General features: G+C 39.4%; 1 protein-coding gene and 1 non-coding gene across 3 annotated transcripts; both read right to left on the bottom strand.

Annotated features, from left to right (window-relative positions):
- Positions 1-34: 34 nt before the first annotated feature.
- LOC110916506 (kinesin-like protein KIN-7C) lies at positions 35-8,547 on the bottom strand. Of its 2 annotated transcripts, XM_022161226.2 has the most exons (14): positions 8,302-8,547; positions 6,368-6,664; positions 6,138-6,227; positions 5,956-6,056; positions 5,761-5,874; positions 5,595-5,676; positions 4,532-4,599; positions 4,390-4,455; positions 4,156-4,280; positions 3,355-3,685; positions 3,072-3,176; positions 1,871-2,689; positions 1,389-1,627; positions 35-499 (listed from the first exon to the last, which is right to left on the bottom strand). In XM_022161226.2, exons 2-14 carry the CDS (start codon positions 6,561-6,563, stop codon positions 169-171), a joined length of 2,667 nt encoding a protein of 888 aa, XP_022016918.1. In that variant the 5' UTR covers positions 6,564-6,664; positions 8,302-8,547; the 3' UTR covers positions 35-168. The 2 variants fall into 2 exon arrangements, with proteins under 2 accessions (XP_022016918.1, XP_022016923.1); XM_022161231.2 differs by lacking the exon at positions 8,302-8,547 and having other exon boundaries at positions 5,956-6,033; positions 6,368-6,405.
- Positions 8,548-13,093: 4,546 nt separating this feature from the next.
- Positions 13,094-13,200, bottom strand: LOC118489977. Its single transcript, XR_004887988.1, has one exon. It is a non-coding gene; the product is annotated as a small nucleolar RNA R71 (small nucleolar RNA).
- Positions 13,201-17,686: the final 4,486 nt, after the last annotated feature.

Genomic DNA, 17,686 nt, shown 5'->3' with positions numbered 1-17,686 from the left:
AAACATACAATGGTATTGACCCATGGGCAAAAGATACAAATTTAAAGCAAAATTGTAATGATGGATTTAAGTATACAACTGATTAAGGTTAGTTTTGTGTAAAATCGGAATGTTAGATTTGAATATATAACAGATAAGGTTACTTAGCATTTGGTTACATGGTATGACTTAATATCTTAGCAAGGAGAGGGCATTTCTCCATGAAGAGAAAAGGCCGGTCTGCGGTTCTTGTTTGGGAGCCGCGACACTCAATGCAAACAATTCCATTGGCGTGCTTGGTTCAACGAACCCGACAAGCTTTGCAACAATATCTGCACTCTCCTTAATATGCTCAAGATCATCTGTTTTTGTCCATAATAATTGAGCCAATTGGAATCTTCTGTTTTTGGATTCCAAAGCGATTCCCCACTTGGCAAACAAGCTCTCTCTTTCACTCGATGTGTATTTGCTCAAAAGCTTCCTGCTTAGCATCGCCCTCTCGAGCGTCAGGGCTCTTGCACTGTTAGTTATCAACAAACAAACAATATCATTAGATCATCAACACTTCATGATCCGATTTTGACGAAAGTTATGGCTACCTACGGTTTTGGGAAACAACAAGCAAAATTGGCCAAGCTGTGGGTTGGCCGGTTTGACGGTTCAGTTTTGGTCGAACTTTCTTATATTTTCTATTTCAAGATCGTTTGTCTGTATTAGAATTTTTAAAGGAATAGTGGATTTAAATAATCATCTTTCACCATTTGGCCGATAGCACTCTTAACTTACGAATTGTACCACACCACTCCCAACTTTCAACTTATTTTCCTCTGACACTCCCAAACTAACTAACTGAACCCTAACCCTGTTAGTTAACGTCAGATACCACGTCACTAAACAAGTGTCACATCAGATGCGGTGTCACTAAATAAGTGCCACATCATAAAAAGGCAATGTCAGAGAAAACTAACTGGGGTCAGTTAGTTTGGGAGTGTCAAGAGGAAAATAAGTTGCAAGTTGGGAGTGACGTGGTACAATTCGTAAAATGGGAGTGCTATCGGCCAAATGATGTTAACATATATACATAAGTGCTAGTTTCAAAAGTATATAAATGATAAAGATTAAAGTATTAAACCACCAGTTCCAAACTCAAAACCATTGGCCAGACCGTTGAACCGCCAAAACTTGAACTGTATGAATCTCAGACCGGCTAACATGCTTCGGTTCGGATGGTTTATGAACACCCCTGACATGCACCCATGGATGAATTGACCCCCCATAATAAACATCATTAAAATCAAAATGATTAATGTAAATAATGGGACTTATTTAAAATTGTATGGACAAATGCATTGCTCGGGTTTATCAAAATAAGAAGGAATGATAAGAGAGAGAGAGAAATGAAGTATGACCTTGCAACATCATCTAGCGTTTGCTTGAGGAATGATAGGCGTCTAAGCTCTACTTCAATGTACACAGAATCCGAAGGATCGCCTTTGACGAGCAAGAAAAAGTAGGTCCTATGAAGCAATGGTATGTTGCATTCATTCCAGAGTTCAACTATCATCCTTCTTTGCTCCTCAAACAATGCACACCACACGTTTTCACCCTCCTTCATTTCATCTCCTGATTCAATTGGTTCCGGTGTACCCTTCACAATGAATTATTATTACTAATTAATAAATAATAATACAAAACACATCGTTTTTGTACCAAGAAAGGTTTTATTTGGGTTATGTTTCATTAGTCAAACAAATTGCCGGAAGAGAAGAGAGTCAAATGGGTCGAAAGTCGGCCAAAGTAATTTATAATTGTATTTGACACTAATCATCTAAAATAATATATATTTTTTTAAAAAAGGAAATTGATAATGGTGTGAGAGCAAAATCCTTACTATGCAATCTTTAAACCTTCCTCTAAGGTCATACTCCATTACTTTTTCAAGCGTCCTAGATGATGGAGAAAGGTCGAAAATGCCCCCATCGGTCCGTTGCTGCATTTCTTTTTCATCAGCACTCATGGTTGATCTCTTAGAATCTTGTTGAGTCAAGTTCTTAATATCCGAATCGGATTTCGATTCAACCACCACATTCTTTTCAGATTTAGGAGAAGGCGATGGATCACCATCAACAATTGCAGAGCAACTTGTGCTTCTTGTTAACGTTTGAGGTTTCAAACAAGTTACATTTTCGTTTGACGGAGCTTGATCAACATGTGAATTTCCCAATTTGCCCTCATTGTCATCTGTTTCATCTTTCTCAATAACTTCTTCTACTTCTTTGAAGCTATCTATTGAATCTATACTTCTCCTGTTCTTTTGGGAAGGCTTCTCCCATTCCTGGGTCGAGTCTGGCCCGAAATATTGGTTCATAAACTCACGCGGGGTGATATTATCGAAAACGTAGTGGTCTTCATTTGGATTGCGTAGTTTATGGTCCTTTGGAAAACTGTATGTGTTGACCGAAGCATTGGGGAGAAGAGGAGCGTTGACCACCACCTCAGATGTATCTGACATGGAATGTGCATCCCATGAACCACTTCGTTGGTGGCCAGATGCCGAATATTCATCCCATGAAGCGTTGCGTAGGTGCCCAGATACCGAACTTCCATCCCATGAACCGTTACGCAGGTGGCCAGCTATAGAACTTTCATCCCATGAACCGTTGCGTTGATGACTAGATACCGAACTTCCATCCCATGAAGCGGAATCAATCTGCATGATAATACGACGGCTTAAAGATATAATATGCATGTGGGTTTGTTACTTTTTTTAATGGAAAAATAATGTAACAGCAGGATTCGAACTTGGGACCTCTGGGATGTAAACCAGAGTCTTAACCAGCTGGGCTGCCTAAGTCCTTAACTTGGGGTTATAGGGACGTCTGTTTCAATACCAATACTATGTTGAGAACCCCGAGAATCGCATAATCTATTTGCACCTATCGTCTTGAATGTGATACATGAGGCGTTATACTTCTGATTATCTTTTTGCACTACACATTATGTGGTTCTCATGATTCTCAACATACGTTTTTTTTTTTCTGTTTCTGAAAAGAACTTGCCCCTCTTGGGTTACGGGAAAATAGATTGCATACCCATGGCAGTATATTTTGATCAACTCCAGCTGCTCGTAATATTTCCTCAAGGCGCGCTCGAGCAAGATCACGTTCCTGAGTCAAATCTTTTACTTCTTGCTCCATCTGGAAGACAGTAAAATAATTTTATCAACTTAATTGGCAAATAGATCGACAATTATTATTTACTAATTTGTGTCACATTAACAAAACCTAGTAAAAAAGAAAACGAGTCAAGAGAAGTTATTTTAATCAACTAATATAAAACTTTTAATGGAGAGTGTTTGAGGTCAACGCAACTCACTTTTTGTATTTGAACTTCCTTTTCTTTGATTATTACTTCAGTATCATTTGTCGAGCCGGACATGCTTTTTAATTCATTTTCCAATCTAGTCATTTCTCGTTGCAACTGTTTGACCAATGCCTTCTCCGACATGACAACATTAACCTGGGCACTTGTTCTGACATCCTTGGCACAAACAGCAAACAGTAGTGTGTTTCTTGATTGTTCAAGATGAATATGTGCGGGACTCAGTGTGCATACTATAGCCGTTCTTGCATTTCCTCCAAGTGAATTTTGTAGGATTCGTGTTAGTTTTGAGTCTCTGTATGGAATATGACCGTTTGGCGCTTTGCTACATCCGCCCAATGAAATATCACAATTAGAAAAAAAGGTTAGCTTTCACAAGGATCTGAGAAGAATCATAAGATAATTATGTTTATCAGGAAATTTAATCTAGTCATTAAATGAGTATTTGTTTAGTTTGTTATGTTTATTTGTATATTTCCTAGTTTTATAAGCTAGCATAGGGAGCAAGATTTATTTTACTATAAATATAAATAAATGATTAGGCTTCATTGTAACACGTGGTGAGTTTTCCGGTTTTGATTAATAGAGTCAAACAAGTGTTTGTTCATATCTCGTGTGCATTATGTGAAAGAATTCGAGTGCCTGGGCCAATAGTTAAAAAGATAAAAACTCAAACATGGCCAAAAGTTACTGAACATGTTAGCTGTCACATCATATTTTAACAACAGACCGACAAAATCGAAAGTTGGTTACATTATATAAATGAAACTGAATTTTTTTTATGGAAAAACAAACCTTAATTTGCGAACAACAGTTCCTAGTGTTAGTAAACTGCGGTTTATGTGGCCACCTTCTTTTAGCCGTTTACCAGCTGCTAACGTCTGAGAAGCGCGTTCACTTCCTGCTAGATCAACAAAATTCTACAAAAAAAAAGAAAAAAAGAAATCATTTATATATTTAATCATTTTGACTTCATAACAAGGAGATTTATATAAATTGGTTTTTAATATTTGAAGTAAGCATCCATACCACATTAGCTGTAAGAGTGGTTGCACTATCAGTCACCGAGAATTCGTTGGCGGTACTTTCAATAGTCTGAAAAATAACCGAGTCATGATTTAAGAAATGCAATTTTGTTCATGTTGATAAGTATTAGATTATCAATATGTACCAGTCGAATAATCTGATGCGATCTGGAGCTCATTTCATTTAATGATGTTTCCCCAATTTTTCTTTGAGCTATAAATGTGATCCCAAATGAGTTATCAGTCTACATTCTTGTAAAATATAAGGATGGTTAGGCCGGAGGGTGTGGGGGCGCCACCCTTGCCAACTCAACATCAATGGCGCCTGGGTGGTGGCGCCACCCCACACCATGCGATTCAAGGAGGGGCGCTATAGGTAGCTCGTCAACATGGTAACGAGGAAGAACCATGTGTTCAGGTGGGGCCCACTTGATTTCATCCAATCAAATCTTTTTTTTTTTTTTTTAATTTTGTTTAATATGGGGCTTTTATCCCACACCCTGCAAGTTAAGGGAGGGCGTGATAAAGCCCCCTAGCTAACGTGGATCCTACGTGGCGCTGACGTGTCCTAATAAAGCCCCTAGGGGCTCCATCCCACACCCCATAGCCTTATAGTGAATGCTAGAGACAACAATTTCGGCTCATTCATTGTTGTTAATAGAGAGCATAGCGCCCGCTAGCATGGGCATGGCGATGCGGCAATAGGTCGCAATTTGATTTTGGCGCAGCCATAGCGTGAAACGTAGTGGGATTATAGATTTTTTTAGTTTTAATCAAAATAGCAATAAAATATACCTATAAATAGCGGGATTTTAGTCTATTTTATAAATATACATATAAAATATTTCTAAAATTTTCTTTTAGTGTATCACTAAACATAAAATAGTGCCCGCTATTTCATCGTTATCGCTATGTAGCATATAGGTAGCTTGTCGCTATCGTCTGCTATTCGCTATTAACAACTATGGGCCCATTGTGTGTTAATGGGTGGGTCTGGGTTATATATTGACTCGAATGGGTCGAAAGGGTAAATATTAAAAAAATTAGCCCTGACGGATCAAACAGTCAAAAGTCACCCAAAATGATTTTCGAAATACATAAAACTTCTAAAACTGAAACATTAATTATTAGTGATCAACGAAGGAGAAAATGTTTGTGAGTCAGCCCGGCCCGTCAATTTGTCCACTTGTAATACAAAATTGCTATTACCTTCACACACGGCGAGGAGTTCCATTAGATGGGTCCAGTCCTCTAAATGGATTTCTGTGAGTTTATCGACAACTGTCCCTTTCTGATGACAGCAAAAACCAACTGGATTAAGTTTAGATTTTTGTTTAATTAATTGAGCGTTTGTAATTAATAAGATAATACTCACCTCCGGATCATCAAGCAGTCTAAGTGGAGTACCATCTGCACTAAGAAGGTCTCTAACGCATTCATTGTAAATCTCAATGGCCGAAAATTTCAACATAAATTCTCTATCAATTTGCTGCAAACAAAAGCATACATAAGTTTTTAAGTTCCAAATGAAACGACCCATTAAAAGGTTTAACCTTTTCTCTTAGATTACCTGGTTTATGTGGTCAAATATGTCGGATATTGCATATTGAGTGATGCCAGTCATGGTGTATGTCTTCCCGCTGCTTGTCTGCCCATATGCGAATATACTTGCTGAAGAAATAATTTAATTTACAACATAATGGGTGATACATTTTAATATCGGAATTCGAAAATTGACAGAATAACACTCACAGTTGATGCCATTGAGGGCCGAAAGAGCAACTCTTTTGACTCCCTCTTCGTACACTTGTCTTGTTGTACTGTCGCTCCCATATACTCGGTCTATTTCCAAAACAAACCTTGTTACCTTTTGTATAACCACCCCATGTTGCATATTTTTATGTGGTTGAAGTTGAATATGAAGTGTGAACCTACTTTATATTTTTCTTCAACATGCAAAAGGACATGGATATATTGCTTACCAAATGTGTAGGCGTTGGGGTACTTTGAACGTTCTGTCACGGCAGTCTTGCATATGATAGTGTTGTTGTTTATGCATTCCCAATCAGAAGAATAGTTCTTGGCGATTTCCTTCTCATTCAAAGGCCTCACCCTCACAGACACAAAAATCTTCTCTCCTTGTCCATTCATCTCATCTCCGCTGCTTATCGACTCCATTGTAAATATTTCCCTAGCACTTGAAGACTTTGTTTTTCCTCTCTCTCTTCACAATGACAGAGAGAGAAGAAAACTCAAATGCCCTGATTTCTTGTATGTATCTGCAAAAAAAAACATCTTCACAATCCAGTATCTGATGTAAACTTATGTGGTTAGGCCTCTCATACCACAACCAATATTGTCTGTTTTGCTCACAAGGAGCTCACGGATTTGTCAGCCCAGAGGTTATCCATCCTGATACTAGTTCCCCTTGAGCACGCTTAACTATGGAGTCGCGCGATGTGATTCTATGATGTGGCGCGTTATGTAGTATTTGAAAATATTGGACCATGATTGCAATGAGTCTTAGTTTTTCAAATCTGATAGAACATATATGACCATCGATTGAGCAATTGGTTTGAGTATTTGAAAAAAATCAGACCATCGATTGAACAAATCTGACTAGAGACGTTTAAAATATCTTATATTTTAGTGTTTGAAAGTTCACAAGTAGAAATATTTAGCTTTAAATAACGAACAAGACGATTACAGACTAATGGCAGGTAGACGAGCAACAAGTTGCGCCGCTACCCCCTTCTGAATAGCAAACCCTACCCTACTAAACACAAAATTCTGCCCCTTAACATGCGCGGTGTTACTGCTTACCACCTGCTGAACCCGCTTGAGGAACCGCACCACGTCAGGGGCGAGAGCGCCAAAAGTATCGAAAGCGAATGGGGTGAACACGTGCTGATTCTCGATGCAAGCTTTCTCATGCTTAGCTACTTTGGCCGCCTCTGCCTTAGTTATTGCTTGACCCGCCACAAACCCGTGGTCCCTTAGCCCAACGAGGGGGGACACACCTGTCAAATCAACACACGCGTGTTTTCCTCCTTCCCATCCAAAAACAAGAATGTCAGCGGGCCGTAGGGTAGATCTCCCTTCTAATGGATCGGTCAAGAAGTTCACCGGAGCTTCCTTTTTCGCCGAGATCCCTGCCCGCTTAAGGACATCATAAAGCACATCACGAACTAAATCGTGTCGATATTTAAATCCTGGTAATTCTTTGCAATGGATTGCATGCTCCCCAAAAGTATCCAAGCAAGACTTCCGACATACAGGACATGGGTCATCAACCGGGAAAAGCGATACCATCAGCCGGTACTTGAGGATAGCCCGGTATTCCACAGCCGACATACATTGCCCTAAACCTTCAATGGGAACAACAGACAGGAAATCCTGAGCATGGGGGGCTCGCAAACACTCAAACACGGCTCGCTGCCGCGGAGACAAACACCTTGCAAGCGTGAAGCACGCACACACATCAGCTTTTGGGATCAAAACAGAGCCCTACACGCTCGCCCAAAACACATTGGTGATATATGAGGCCACCATGGATATTAACATATGGTTTTTGATTTCGAAAAACCCTAACTTGATCAAAAAGTACATGAAACAATTACACAATACCCTAGGTGATGCGAAGCTTGAGATTTCTGACCGGGGTCGAAAATGTATTTACCCGAAAATTTCTATAAAACCTGGGGTTAAAAAAAGTATATACCCAAATATTTCTATACATAAACTACATACTATCCACTACTGAGCGAAAAGGTCTGTGGTCGGCCGCCCCCGATCAATGATTACCGTGAAAGCATGAATTAAAGAATGCATGCAATAAGCAACAATGGGGAATCAGGAGAAATTAAGATCAAAATTCATAACTGTAAGATGATAATCTTAAAAAAAAAAGCCTCACCTCAGCCTCAGGGGTATGGAACGTCGATCGAGCTACCTGAGGAGGAGGATATGCAAAATGGGTAAATAAGAGAGAAATTGACATGATTCTGGTGAGAGAAATGCAAGAATTGAAGAAGATATTTGGGGTGGTGAAGATTAACGAACGAAAATAACGGAGAACCAGAAGAATTTCGTTTGATAATATTATTATAGCCGCCATCTTCAACGGTACTGCAATAACCAATTCCTTCCTTCCTACCCAAATGGGGACTTTAAGCAGGGTAACTAATCCTTTTCACTGTTTTTTACCATATTATACGTGTGAATTAAGAATTAGTAGTTTCCATGAGTGATCAAAGTGTTTATTTATTTTTGAGTTAATTGCCAAAATCGTCCTGGAGGTTTGGGCAGATTTGCCATTTTAGTCCAAAACGACACTTTTGTACCAAATTGCCCCCAACGTTTGTAACTTTTTGTCATTTTCATCCAAACCACTAACTTAGTTTATTTTTTCTGTTAAATTGAGGATATTTGGATGAAACTGACAAATATAACATCACAAGGACGATTTTGGCAATTTACTCAAACTCTTTTAAATTTCTTTTGTTTAATTAATTTTGTTACATATATAATAAAAAAAGAATATACATGCGCTTTTTATATGAAAAAAATAATAGGTTTGTCACATAACTTTATAAATTTTCATCCAACCACTAACTAAGTTAATTTTTCAATTAAGGAGAAGGATATTTATAAAGTATGACATAAATTAATTTCTAATTTTTTTATATAGACCAGTTTTATAAAAATAAAATCTACTTAAACCTTTAAATTTTATAAAACTAAAATGCTGGTGACCTTATTAAAAAATGTCAAATAAAAACTCTTATCATATCCAGTGCCCCCCCCCCCCACTCTATCAAACAACGTATCGTTACCAAACCTTAAAATTACCCACCAAATTGGAATTATAATGTTATGAACCAAAAGTTTCTTTACTCAAGCCACTCATAATAAGTATTAGTTAGTTACCCTCATAATCGTAATTAAATAAATATTTTATTTCTACCAACATATTTCCTAGGTGCTCAACACATTTAAAAAATATGTAACGTTTTACAATTTTTTTCCATCTCTACAACTGATAAATACTAAAACTTATAATCGATTGTTATGTGTTGCACAACAATGACGTTTTCTCTTTATAAAACTGATTTATATAAAGAGTTTTAAACCTCTAAATTTTATAAAACTAAAATGTTGGTGACCTTATTGAAAAAGGTCAAATAAAAAATCTTATCATATCCAGTGCCCCCCCCCCCCCACTCTATCAAACAACGTATCGTTACCAAACCTTAAAATTACCCACCAAATTGTAATTATAATGTTATGAACCAAAAGTTTCTTTACTCAAGCCACTCATAATAAGTATTAGTTAGTTACCCTCATAATCGTAATTAAATAAATATTTTATTTCTACCAACATATTTCCTAGGTGCTCAACACATTTAAAAAATATGTAACGTTTTACAATTTTTTTCCATCTCTACAACTGATAGATACTAAAACTTATAATCGATTGTTATGTGTTGCACAACAATGACGTTTTCTCTTTATAAAACTGATTTATATAAAGATTTTAAATTAATTTATGTCTTAGTTTATAAAATTTAAAACATCCTTCACCTCAACAGAAAAAATAAACCGAGTTAGTGATTTGTATGAAAATTTATAAAAATTATGTGACAAAACTATTAATTTTTTTTCTAAAAACGCCATGTATATATATTCTTTTTTATTATATATGTAACAAAATAATTAAATAAAAGAAATTAAAAAGGATTTGAATAAATTGCCAAAATCGTCCCTGTGGTTTTATATTTGCCAGTTTCATCCAAATATCCTCAACTTAACAGAAAAAATAAACTAAGTTAGTGGTTTGGATGAAAATGGCAAAATGTTACAAACGTTAGGGGCAATTTGGTACAAAAGTGTGATTTTGGACGAAAATGGCAAACGTGCCCAAACCTCAGGGACGATTTTGGCAATTAGCTCTTTATTTTTTAATTCTATTTTCAAGCAATGGAGAGGTATGGTACCAAATCACTACACATTTGGTATATGGACCACACCACTTTTTTCAGCTTAGCGTCTACATCAGCTGAGTACATCCAGAAGCTTCTGGAAGAAGTCGCAGGTGACAAAGAAGATGCACCTCCGGACATAAATGACGACACGTGATGTGTGTAAAATGCAACATATAAATCACATCAATTAAGGCATAAAACTAACCTTTTTTAAGTACTAATGTTGGAAAAAGAGTGTTTTTGTCTTCCTTTTGTATTTTCAGGATGAAATGAGCTCAAAATCACAAAAGAAGCAAAAAGACAACTAATTCTAGCATAAATACAAGAAAAGGAATAAAAGTAGACTGCCCGGATCCTCAACGGCACCTCCCAAGGCAAAGAAGAGAAAACAGAAGACTGAACACGCCCCGTGTCCAGCGAACACGGGGCCGTGCCCAAGAAGCAGCAGAAAAGACAAACCAGTAGAAGCTTCCATTGCCCACCACGGGGCCGTGTCCAGCGGGCACGGGGGCGTGGTGAAAGTACAGCAGGCGCATTAATTGTAATTGCGAATTACAATTAATGAAGAGAGAGAATGTCAGACGGGCACGGGGGCGTGTCCAGCGGACACGGGGCCGTGCCCAGCCTTCTCTTCAGCCTATAAATAGGGGTGCTTGGTTTCATTCCATCTCATCCCTTGGCACACCACCTCTCTCACACTCCATCCACCACCCACCACCACCATAACACCATCATCCATTGTCCATCGTAGAGTGTGTGAGTCGTCTCGGGATCCAAGATTGATCGTAAGAGTTCTTGACAATCAAGGCCATGTTTGCCTAAGTCTCTTACATCACTTGGTGAAGACAAGTGTTTAGTATAATACTTTTTATTTTTAATCTTTTGCACTTTTTATTTGGTTTTGTATTAATGACTTTAATAACTAGTTACTTATGTTGAAGGTGATCTTTCCTTATCGTTTGTCCGTGGTGTCTTGGCATTATTTTACTGTCTATATAAAATAAAAGATTTTCACCATTCATATCTCCACGGTCTATATGGAGGTATGTTGGCTACCTGGTCGGGGGTTAAGGGAACGGTTTGGTAAGGGTCTTGCCCTTGTTCAGCGTTTAGAGGTCCTGCTTGGGACCTGGGTCAAATTTAGTAGGATCTCCTTCAATGCCCATAGATATTGGATGGCGGGGATCCAAACTCTTTGACCCCCTCATAAGTTAACTACTATTAATACTATAACCCGGCTATTTAGGACTGTATCCCTGCTGACTCAGACTACTTAGCCGAGGGTAACGTCACCGCCGAAAGCGGGGCCTACCACAATTTGCATTAATGACTTAATTCATTATCTTTCAATAATCCGACCCTTTAGGATTGTATCCTTGCTGACTCAAACTACTGGGTTGAGGGTAACGTCGCCTTCAAAAGAGGGGCCTACTACAATAACTAAGATAATCTCTTAAACAAGTGCAAAAGTGCAAAAATAATCAAAGGTTATACTAACACACGTGTCGGATCCAAGTGATTCATCTTGTCTATCTGTTTTTATTTTATTTTATTTTTTAGCATTTAGTTAGTTTTTATTTTTCTTAGTTTAAAACATTTTTCTCACTTTTTGATTTGATTAGACGTTGAGGATAAACCGGTATTAAAAGCTCTTGTGTCCTTGGACGACCTCGGTATCTTACCAACACTATACTACGTCCACGATGGGTGCACTTGCCCATATGTGTGTTTAGTGTTAGTAAATATCGTGTTTTATAAATTTAAAACTTGGCTAAAAGTGTAAAAAGAGGCTTAAATATACATCTAAAATATAACACACTTCACGCACATCAAGTTTTTGGCGCCGTTGCCGGGGACACAAGGATTTTAAGAAAGTTAGGAATCAACGGCCTAATCATATTTTTATTTTTTTCTTTAATTTTTAGGATTTTTCGTAGATTTTCAGCTTCTGCAGAGCTCAGCACGGGGCCGTGCCTGGTCGGACACGGGCCGTGCTCAGCATCGTCACTGGCAGTTTTTGTTTTCCAAGTTACAGAAGGCTGACCACGGGGCCGTGCCGGTGCAACACGGGGCCGTGTCCAACTTCCAGTAACTGGGATCTGGAAAACAATCACTGAAATTCCGACCACGGGCCGTGTTCGCTCAACACAGGGCCGTGGTGAACCTTCTGACCAACATTCTTTTCTGTTTTTATTGCAGGACTTGGAACCCGACGCCAACCTCACGTAGTGTATGAGCTCCAGTTCCAATAAAGACATAAAAGAACCACTAGAAGAACCCGAACGCTTTCTCAGAAAAAGGTTAAAAGCCAAAAACCAAGAGAAGGTTTCGGGTGATCCACCTCCAATGGCGGACCAACGTACCCTTATGGATTATCTACGACCCACCGTAGGTAATCTAGGCGCCGCTATCAATGCCCCGAATGTCGAAGCCAATAACTTCGAACTTCGGCCGCATTTGATACAAATGCTCCAAAACTCCGCGACCTTCCACGGGCTTGCGGACGAGGATCCCCATCTACATATAACTAATTTCTTGGAAATATGTGATACCTTTCGGATCAATGGAGCATCAAACGACGCCATCCGCCTCCGTATGTTTCCCTTCTCACTAAAAGACCGAGCGAAAGCTTGGCTCAACGCCCTCCCAGCTGGATCGGTAAACACCTGGGATGAACTAGCCCAAAAATTTCTATGTAAGTATTTCCCTCCTGCTAAAACTGCTAAGTTAATGGCTGAAATTAATACATATTCACAAGAGGACGGGGAATCCTTATATGAAACTTGGGAAAGGTTCAAGGAGCTATTACGCAAGTGTCCCCATCACGGCCTCACAATATGGCAACAAGTATCCACTTTCTATAATGGATTGTTGCCACACACTAGGCAGACACTTGATTCTAGCTCCGGGGGACTTTTAGGTAATCGACGCCCACACGAAATATATAATCAAATTGAGGAAATTGCTCAAACCAATTTTCAATGGCACACCCCCGGGGAAATAAGTCTATCGCCCCGGGCGCCCATAAGGTCGATGAAAGCACTTCTTTACAAGCCCAAATCGAGGCCCTTTCTTCAAAGATAAAAAAATTGGAAATGACAAAAACAGTCTCGGTTATGGCTTGTGAAGGGTGTGGTGGGTCACATGAAAATTGGAGTTGCATGAAAGAAACAGACGATCAACAAGAAATGGTAAACTACATTGATAATAGACCTAGGCCGTCGGGTCCCCCAACGGGAACTTACAACCAAGGATGGCGAAACCACCCAAACCTTGGTTGGAGGGAACCCGGCAATAGTAGTAACCAACAAACCCAACGAACAAACTTTCAGCAACCAAGAAATGAGTCATAAAATTTCACTCAACAAACTGGACGAGAAAGGCTCGAAGATACGATATCTCGCCTCGTCTCCGACACTGATAAGAAAAACTCGGAAAGATTTCTACAATTAGAATCAAATTTTAGAAATCAACAAGCTAGTATTCAAAACATAGAAAAACAATTAAATCAAATAGCTCAAAATTTTTCCGAGAGACCGCAAGGCGCATTACCTAGCAATACCGAAACAAACCCAAAAGCACAAGTTCACCTCATCACACTACGGAACCGCACCGTAGGGCCTGCAGAAGTGCTGCCACCAACGGAGGAAACAGTACCCACACCTCTGCAGGAAAAGGACTCCCCTCCGTCACCAGAGCCTACCAAGGCTCCTCGAGTTCCATACCCTGGTAGGTTAATTCGTCAAAAGACCAATGAGCAATTCGCCAAGTTCGAAAGTCTGTTAAAACAATTGCATGTCAATATTCCTTTTATCGAAGTCCTAACTCAAATGCCCAAGTACTCTAAATTCATGAGGGACTTCCTTACACATAAAAGGAAAATTGAAAACTTGCAATTAGTCAATTTAGGCGAAGAATGCTCTGCCCTCGTACTCAATAAACTTCCCCAAAAGAAAATCGATCCCGGAAGCTTCACGATTCCTTGCTCAATAGGGGAATCACCCGTTCGTAATGCCTTAGCCGACCTTGGGGCTAGCATTAACCTCATGCCCTCATCAATGTTCAAAAGACTCGGCTTAGGAACCACAAGCCCTACAAAAATGAGCATACAATTAGCCGATCGATCCGTCAAATTCCCACAAGGTGTCATCGAGAATGTCTTGGTAAAGGTAAGCAGATTCGTTTATCCAGCTGACTTTGTCATACTCGATATGGAGGAAGACACCGAGGTCCCCCTTATACTAGGGAGACCCTTCCTTGCCACCGCCCAAGCAGTGGTGGATATGAATGATGGGACACTAACCTTGAGGTACGGGGATGATGAAGTGAAGTTCGGGGTTGGGAAGAGAATAGAGGACGACGACCCGGTAAAATACATGAAGGTTATTGATTCAAGCTTGGATGCTGCTCTCCGACGGTGTAACATGGGACGCCAGACATCCCACTCAGAAAACATATAACCTCGAATTGGGTCTAGCCAAGGACCCTTATAAACGTGGCGCACCACGGAGGCATTCCGCGGAACTATCCTTAGTTTAGTTTAATCTTTTAGTTTTATTTTGCAGAATAAAACACACTCATGGTGGTAATAGATGAAAAGGGGAACGAGAAAAATGGACCATGCACGAAGAACAGAGCAACCCGACACAAATCTCCATCACAGAAGGCTCAACACGGGCCGTGCCCAACCAACACGACCCCGCGCTGAGCCACCTGCAGAAAAACGCCCAGTTCAGGTAACTGGACACGGGCCATGTTCAGCGGACACGCCCCCGTGTCCAGGCTTCTGTTTTAATTCTTTAATTTTCGTTACTGGCACCTGACCACGGGGCCGTGCCCGGTCACCACGGGGCCGTGTCCAGGATGCCAGTAACATAAATCTTTGCTTTTTAACCTACTTTTACACATTCTAATCAACCAAAAACCTTATTTTTGGACACATTGAGGACAATGTGTAATTTAAGTGTGGGGGGGGGGGATGCTAAAACCTTGAATTTTGCAAATCCTAAATACAAGCCTTACACAAAACTCTATTGGAACCGCTAAACACCCCAAATTTTTTTCAAAAACTTTTTCATTTCTTTTTATCATTTACTTGTCTTAGTTTAAGTTGGAAATAACAAGTTCTAAAAAGGTTATATTTTTACAAATTTACAACCGATAGCGTCGTGATAACAAAGAACCAACATAAGAAAATTACGAAACGGCATAACAAGTCTAGTTAAAAATTCGATTATATATACTTGATCACATTAAAAACCCATTCCCACAAAAGTGAGTTTTGAGCCTTTATTGAGCATAAAGATATACATATTTAGACTAAATGCTCATTTTTCGTTTCTTGTGTGAATAGCCGCTTGGTTCTTACAACTCTAGAACTTGCCACGACAATACATTCCCGGTCCTTACCAACTTAAACCCAAGTAAGTAAGTGATGGAGGCATTAGGACTAACCATATTTTTCTTTCTAAACCATTATTTTTCATTTTTTTACCACCTACCCAAAATCCCCCTAGATAGCCCCTTTGAGCCTAAACCTTTCATTTCATTACCCCAAAACCCTTTTTACCCACCAAAAACCCTTTCTATTTTTCACCCTTTATTTTAGTAACAAGCTCGGTTTTTCGTAAACTCGCCTCTTTATGTGATGAAAAAAAAAAGAAAAAAAAAACAATGATGAAATCAAAAACAAACAAAAGCTATATAAAAGCTTGTTTGGAGAAATACTTCAAAATAAAAAGTCACTAAAAACAAGGTATGTCCCGAAAACCGACGCTTTTTACGATTTTCGCCCTTTTTTCTAACTAACCCAACCACCCACCTTTAACCCAAGCCTAACCCTTCACCCAAAAAGTCCTCTTGATATTTACAAAGGTAAAAAGTTAAAAAGGAGGAGGATTGATTGCTTGGCAAGCCTATGGAAGGCATAAGTTCCATGCCGCTCTCGAGTGATTCACTAAAAAATTACACCTTCGGCCGAGTGTTGAGTGATCCCCCGCGAGGTATGTGAACTTGTATATAAATGGAATTTTAATAAGGCATGCTATGCCCAAATAAGTAATTTATCTTATGAAACGTTCAAAATAAATCATAACGAATAGGATTGTAAATAAATAAAAATAAAACTTACAAAGACCTTGGATTCCCGACACTCTAGGACAAGCTAAAAACTTTCTCTTCTACCTATTCCATTTGGGAGTGTAAGCCACATTTAAAGAGTTTTGCTTGAGGACAAGCAAAAGTTCAAGTGTGGGGGTATTTGATGTGTGTAAAATGCAACATATAAATCACATCAATTAAGGCATAAAACTAACCTTTTTTAAGTACTAATGTTGGAAAAAGAGTGTTTTTGTCTTCCTTTTGTATTTTCAGGATGAAATGAGCTCAAAATCACAAAAGAAGCAAAAAGACAACTAATTCTAGCATAAATACAAGAAAAGGAATAAAAGTAGACTGCCCGGATCCTCAACGGCACCTCCCAAGGCAAAGAAGAGAAAACAGAAGACTGAACACGCCCCGTGTCCAGCGAACACGGGGCCGTGCCCAAGAAGCAGCAGAAAAGACAAACCAGTAGAAGCTTCCATTGCCCACCACGGGGCCGTGTCCAGCGGGAACGGGGGCGTGGTGAAAGTACAGCAGGCGCATTAATTGTAATTGCGAATTACAATTAATGAAGAGAGAGAATGTCAGACGGGCACGGGGGCGTGTCCAGCGGACACGGGGCCGTGCCCAGCCTTCTGTTCAGCCTATAAATAGGGGTGCTTGGTTTCATTCCATCTCATCCCTTGGCACACCACCTCCCTCACACTCCATCCACCACCCACCACCACCATAACACCATCATCCACCACTATCATCCATTGTCCATCGTAGAGTGTGTGAGTTGTCTCGGGATCCAAGATTGATCGTAAGAGTTCTTGACAATCAAGGCCATGTTTGCCTAAGTCTCTTACATCACTTGGTGAAGACAAGTGTTTAGTATAATACTTTTTATTTTTAATCTTTTGCACTTTTTATTTGGTTTTGTATTAATGACTTTAATAACTAGTTACTTATGTTGAAGGTGATCTTTCCTTATCGTTTGTCCGTGGTGTCTTGGCATTATTTTACTGTCTATATAAAATAAAAGATTTTCACCATTCATATCTCCACGGTCTATATGGAGGTATGTTGGCTACCTGGTCGGGGGTTAAGGGAACGGTTTGGTAAGGGTCTTGCCCTTGTTCAGCGTTTAGAGGTCCTGCTTGGGACCTGGGTCAAATTTAGTAGGATCTCCTTCAATGCCCATAGGTATTGGATGGCGGGGATCTAAACTCT

Source organism: Helianthus annuus, chromosome 2 (genome assembly GCF_002127325.2).
Source record: "Helianthus annuus cultivar XRQ/B chromosome 2, HanXRQr2.0-SUNRISE, whole genome shotgun sequence".
Lineage (NCBI taxonomy): Eukaryota > Viridiplantae > Streptophyta > Magnoliopsida > Asterales > Asteraceae > Helianthus > Helianthus annuus.
Note: the sequence above shows the minus strand (reverse complement) of the source record. Positions and strands in the feature narration are given on the sequence as shown.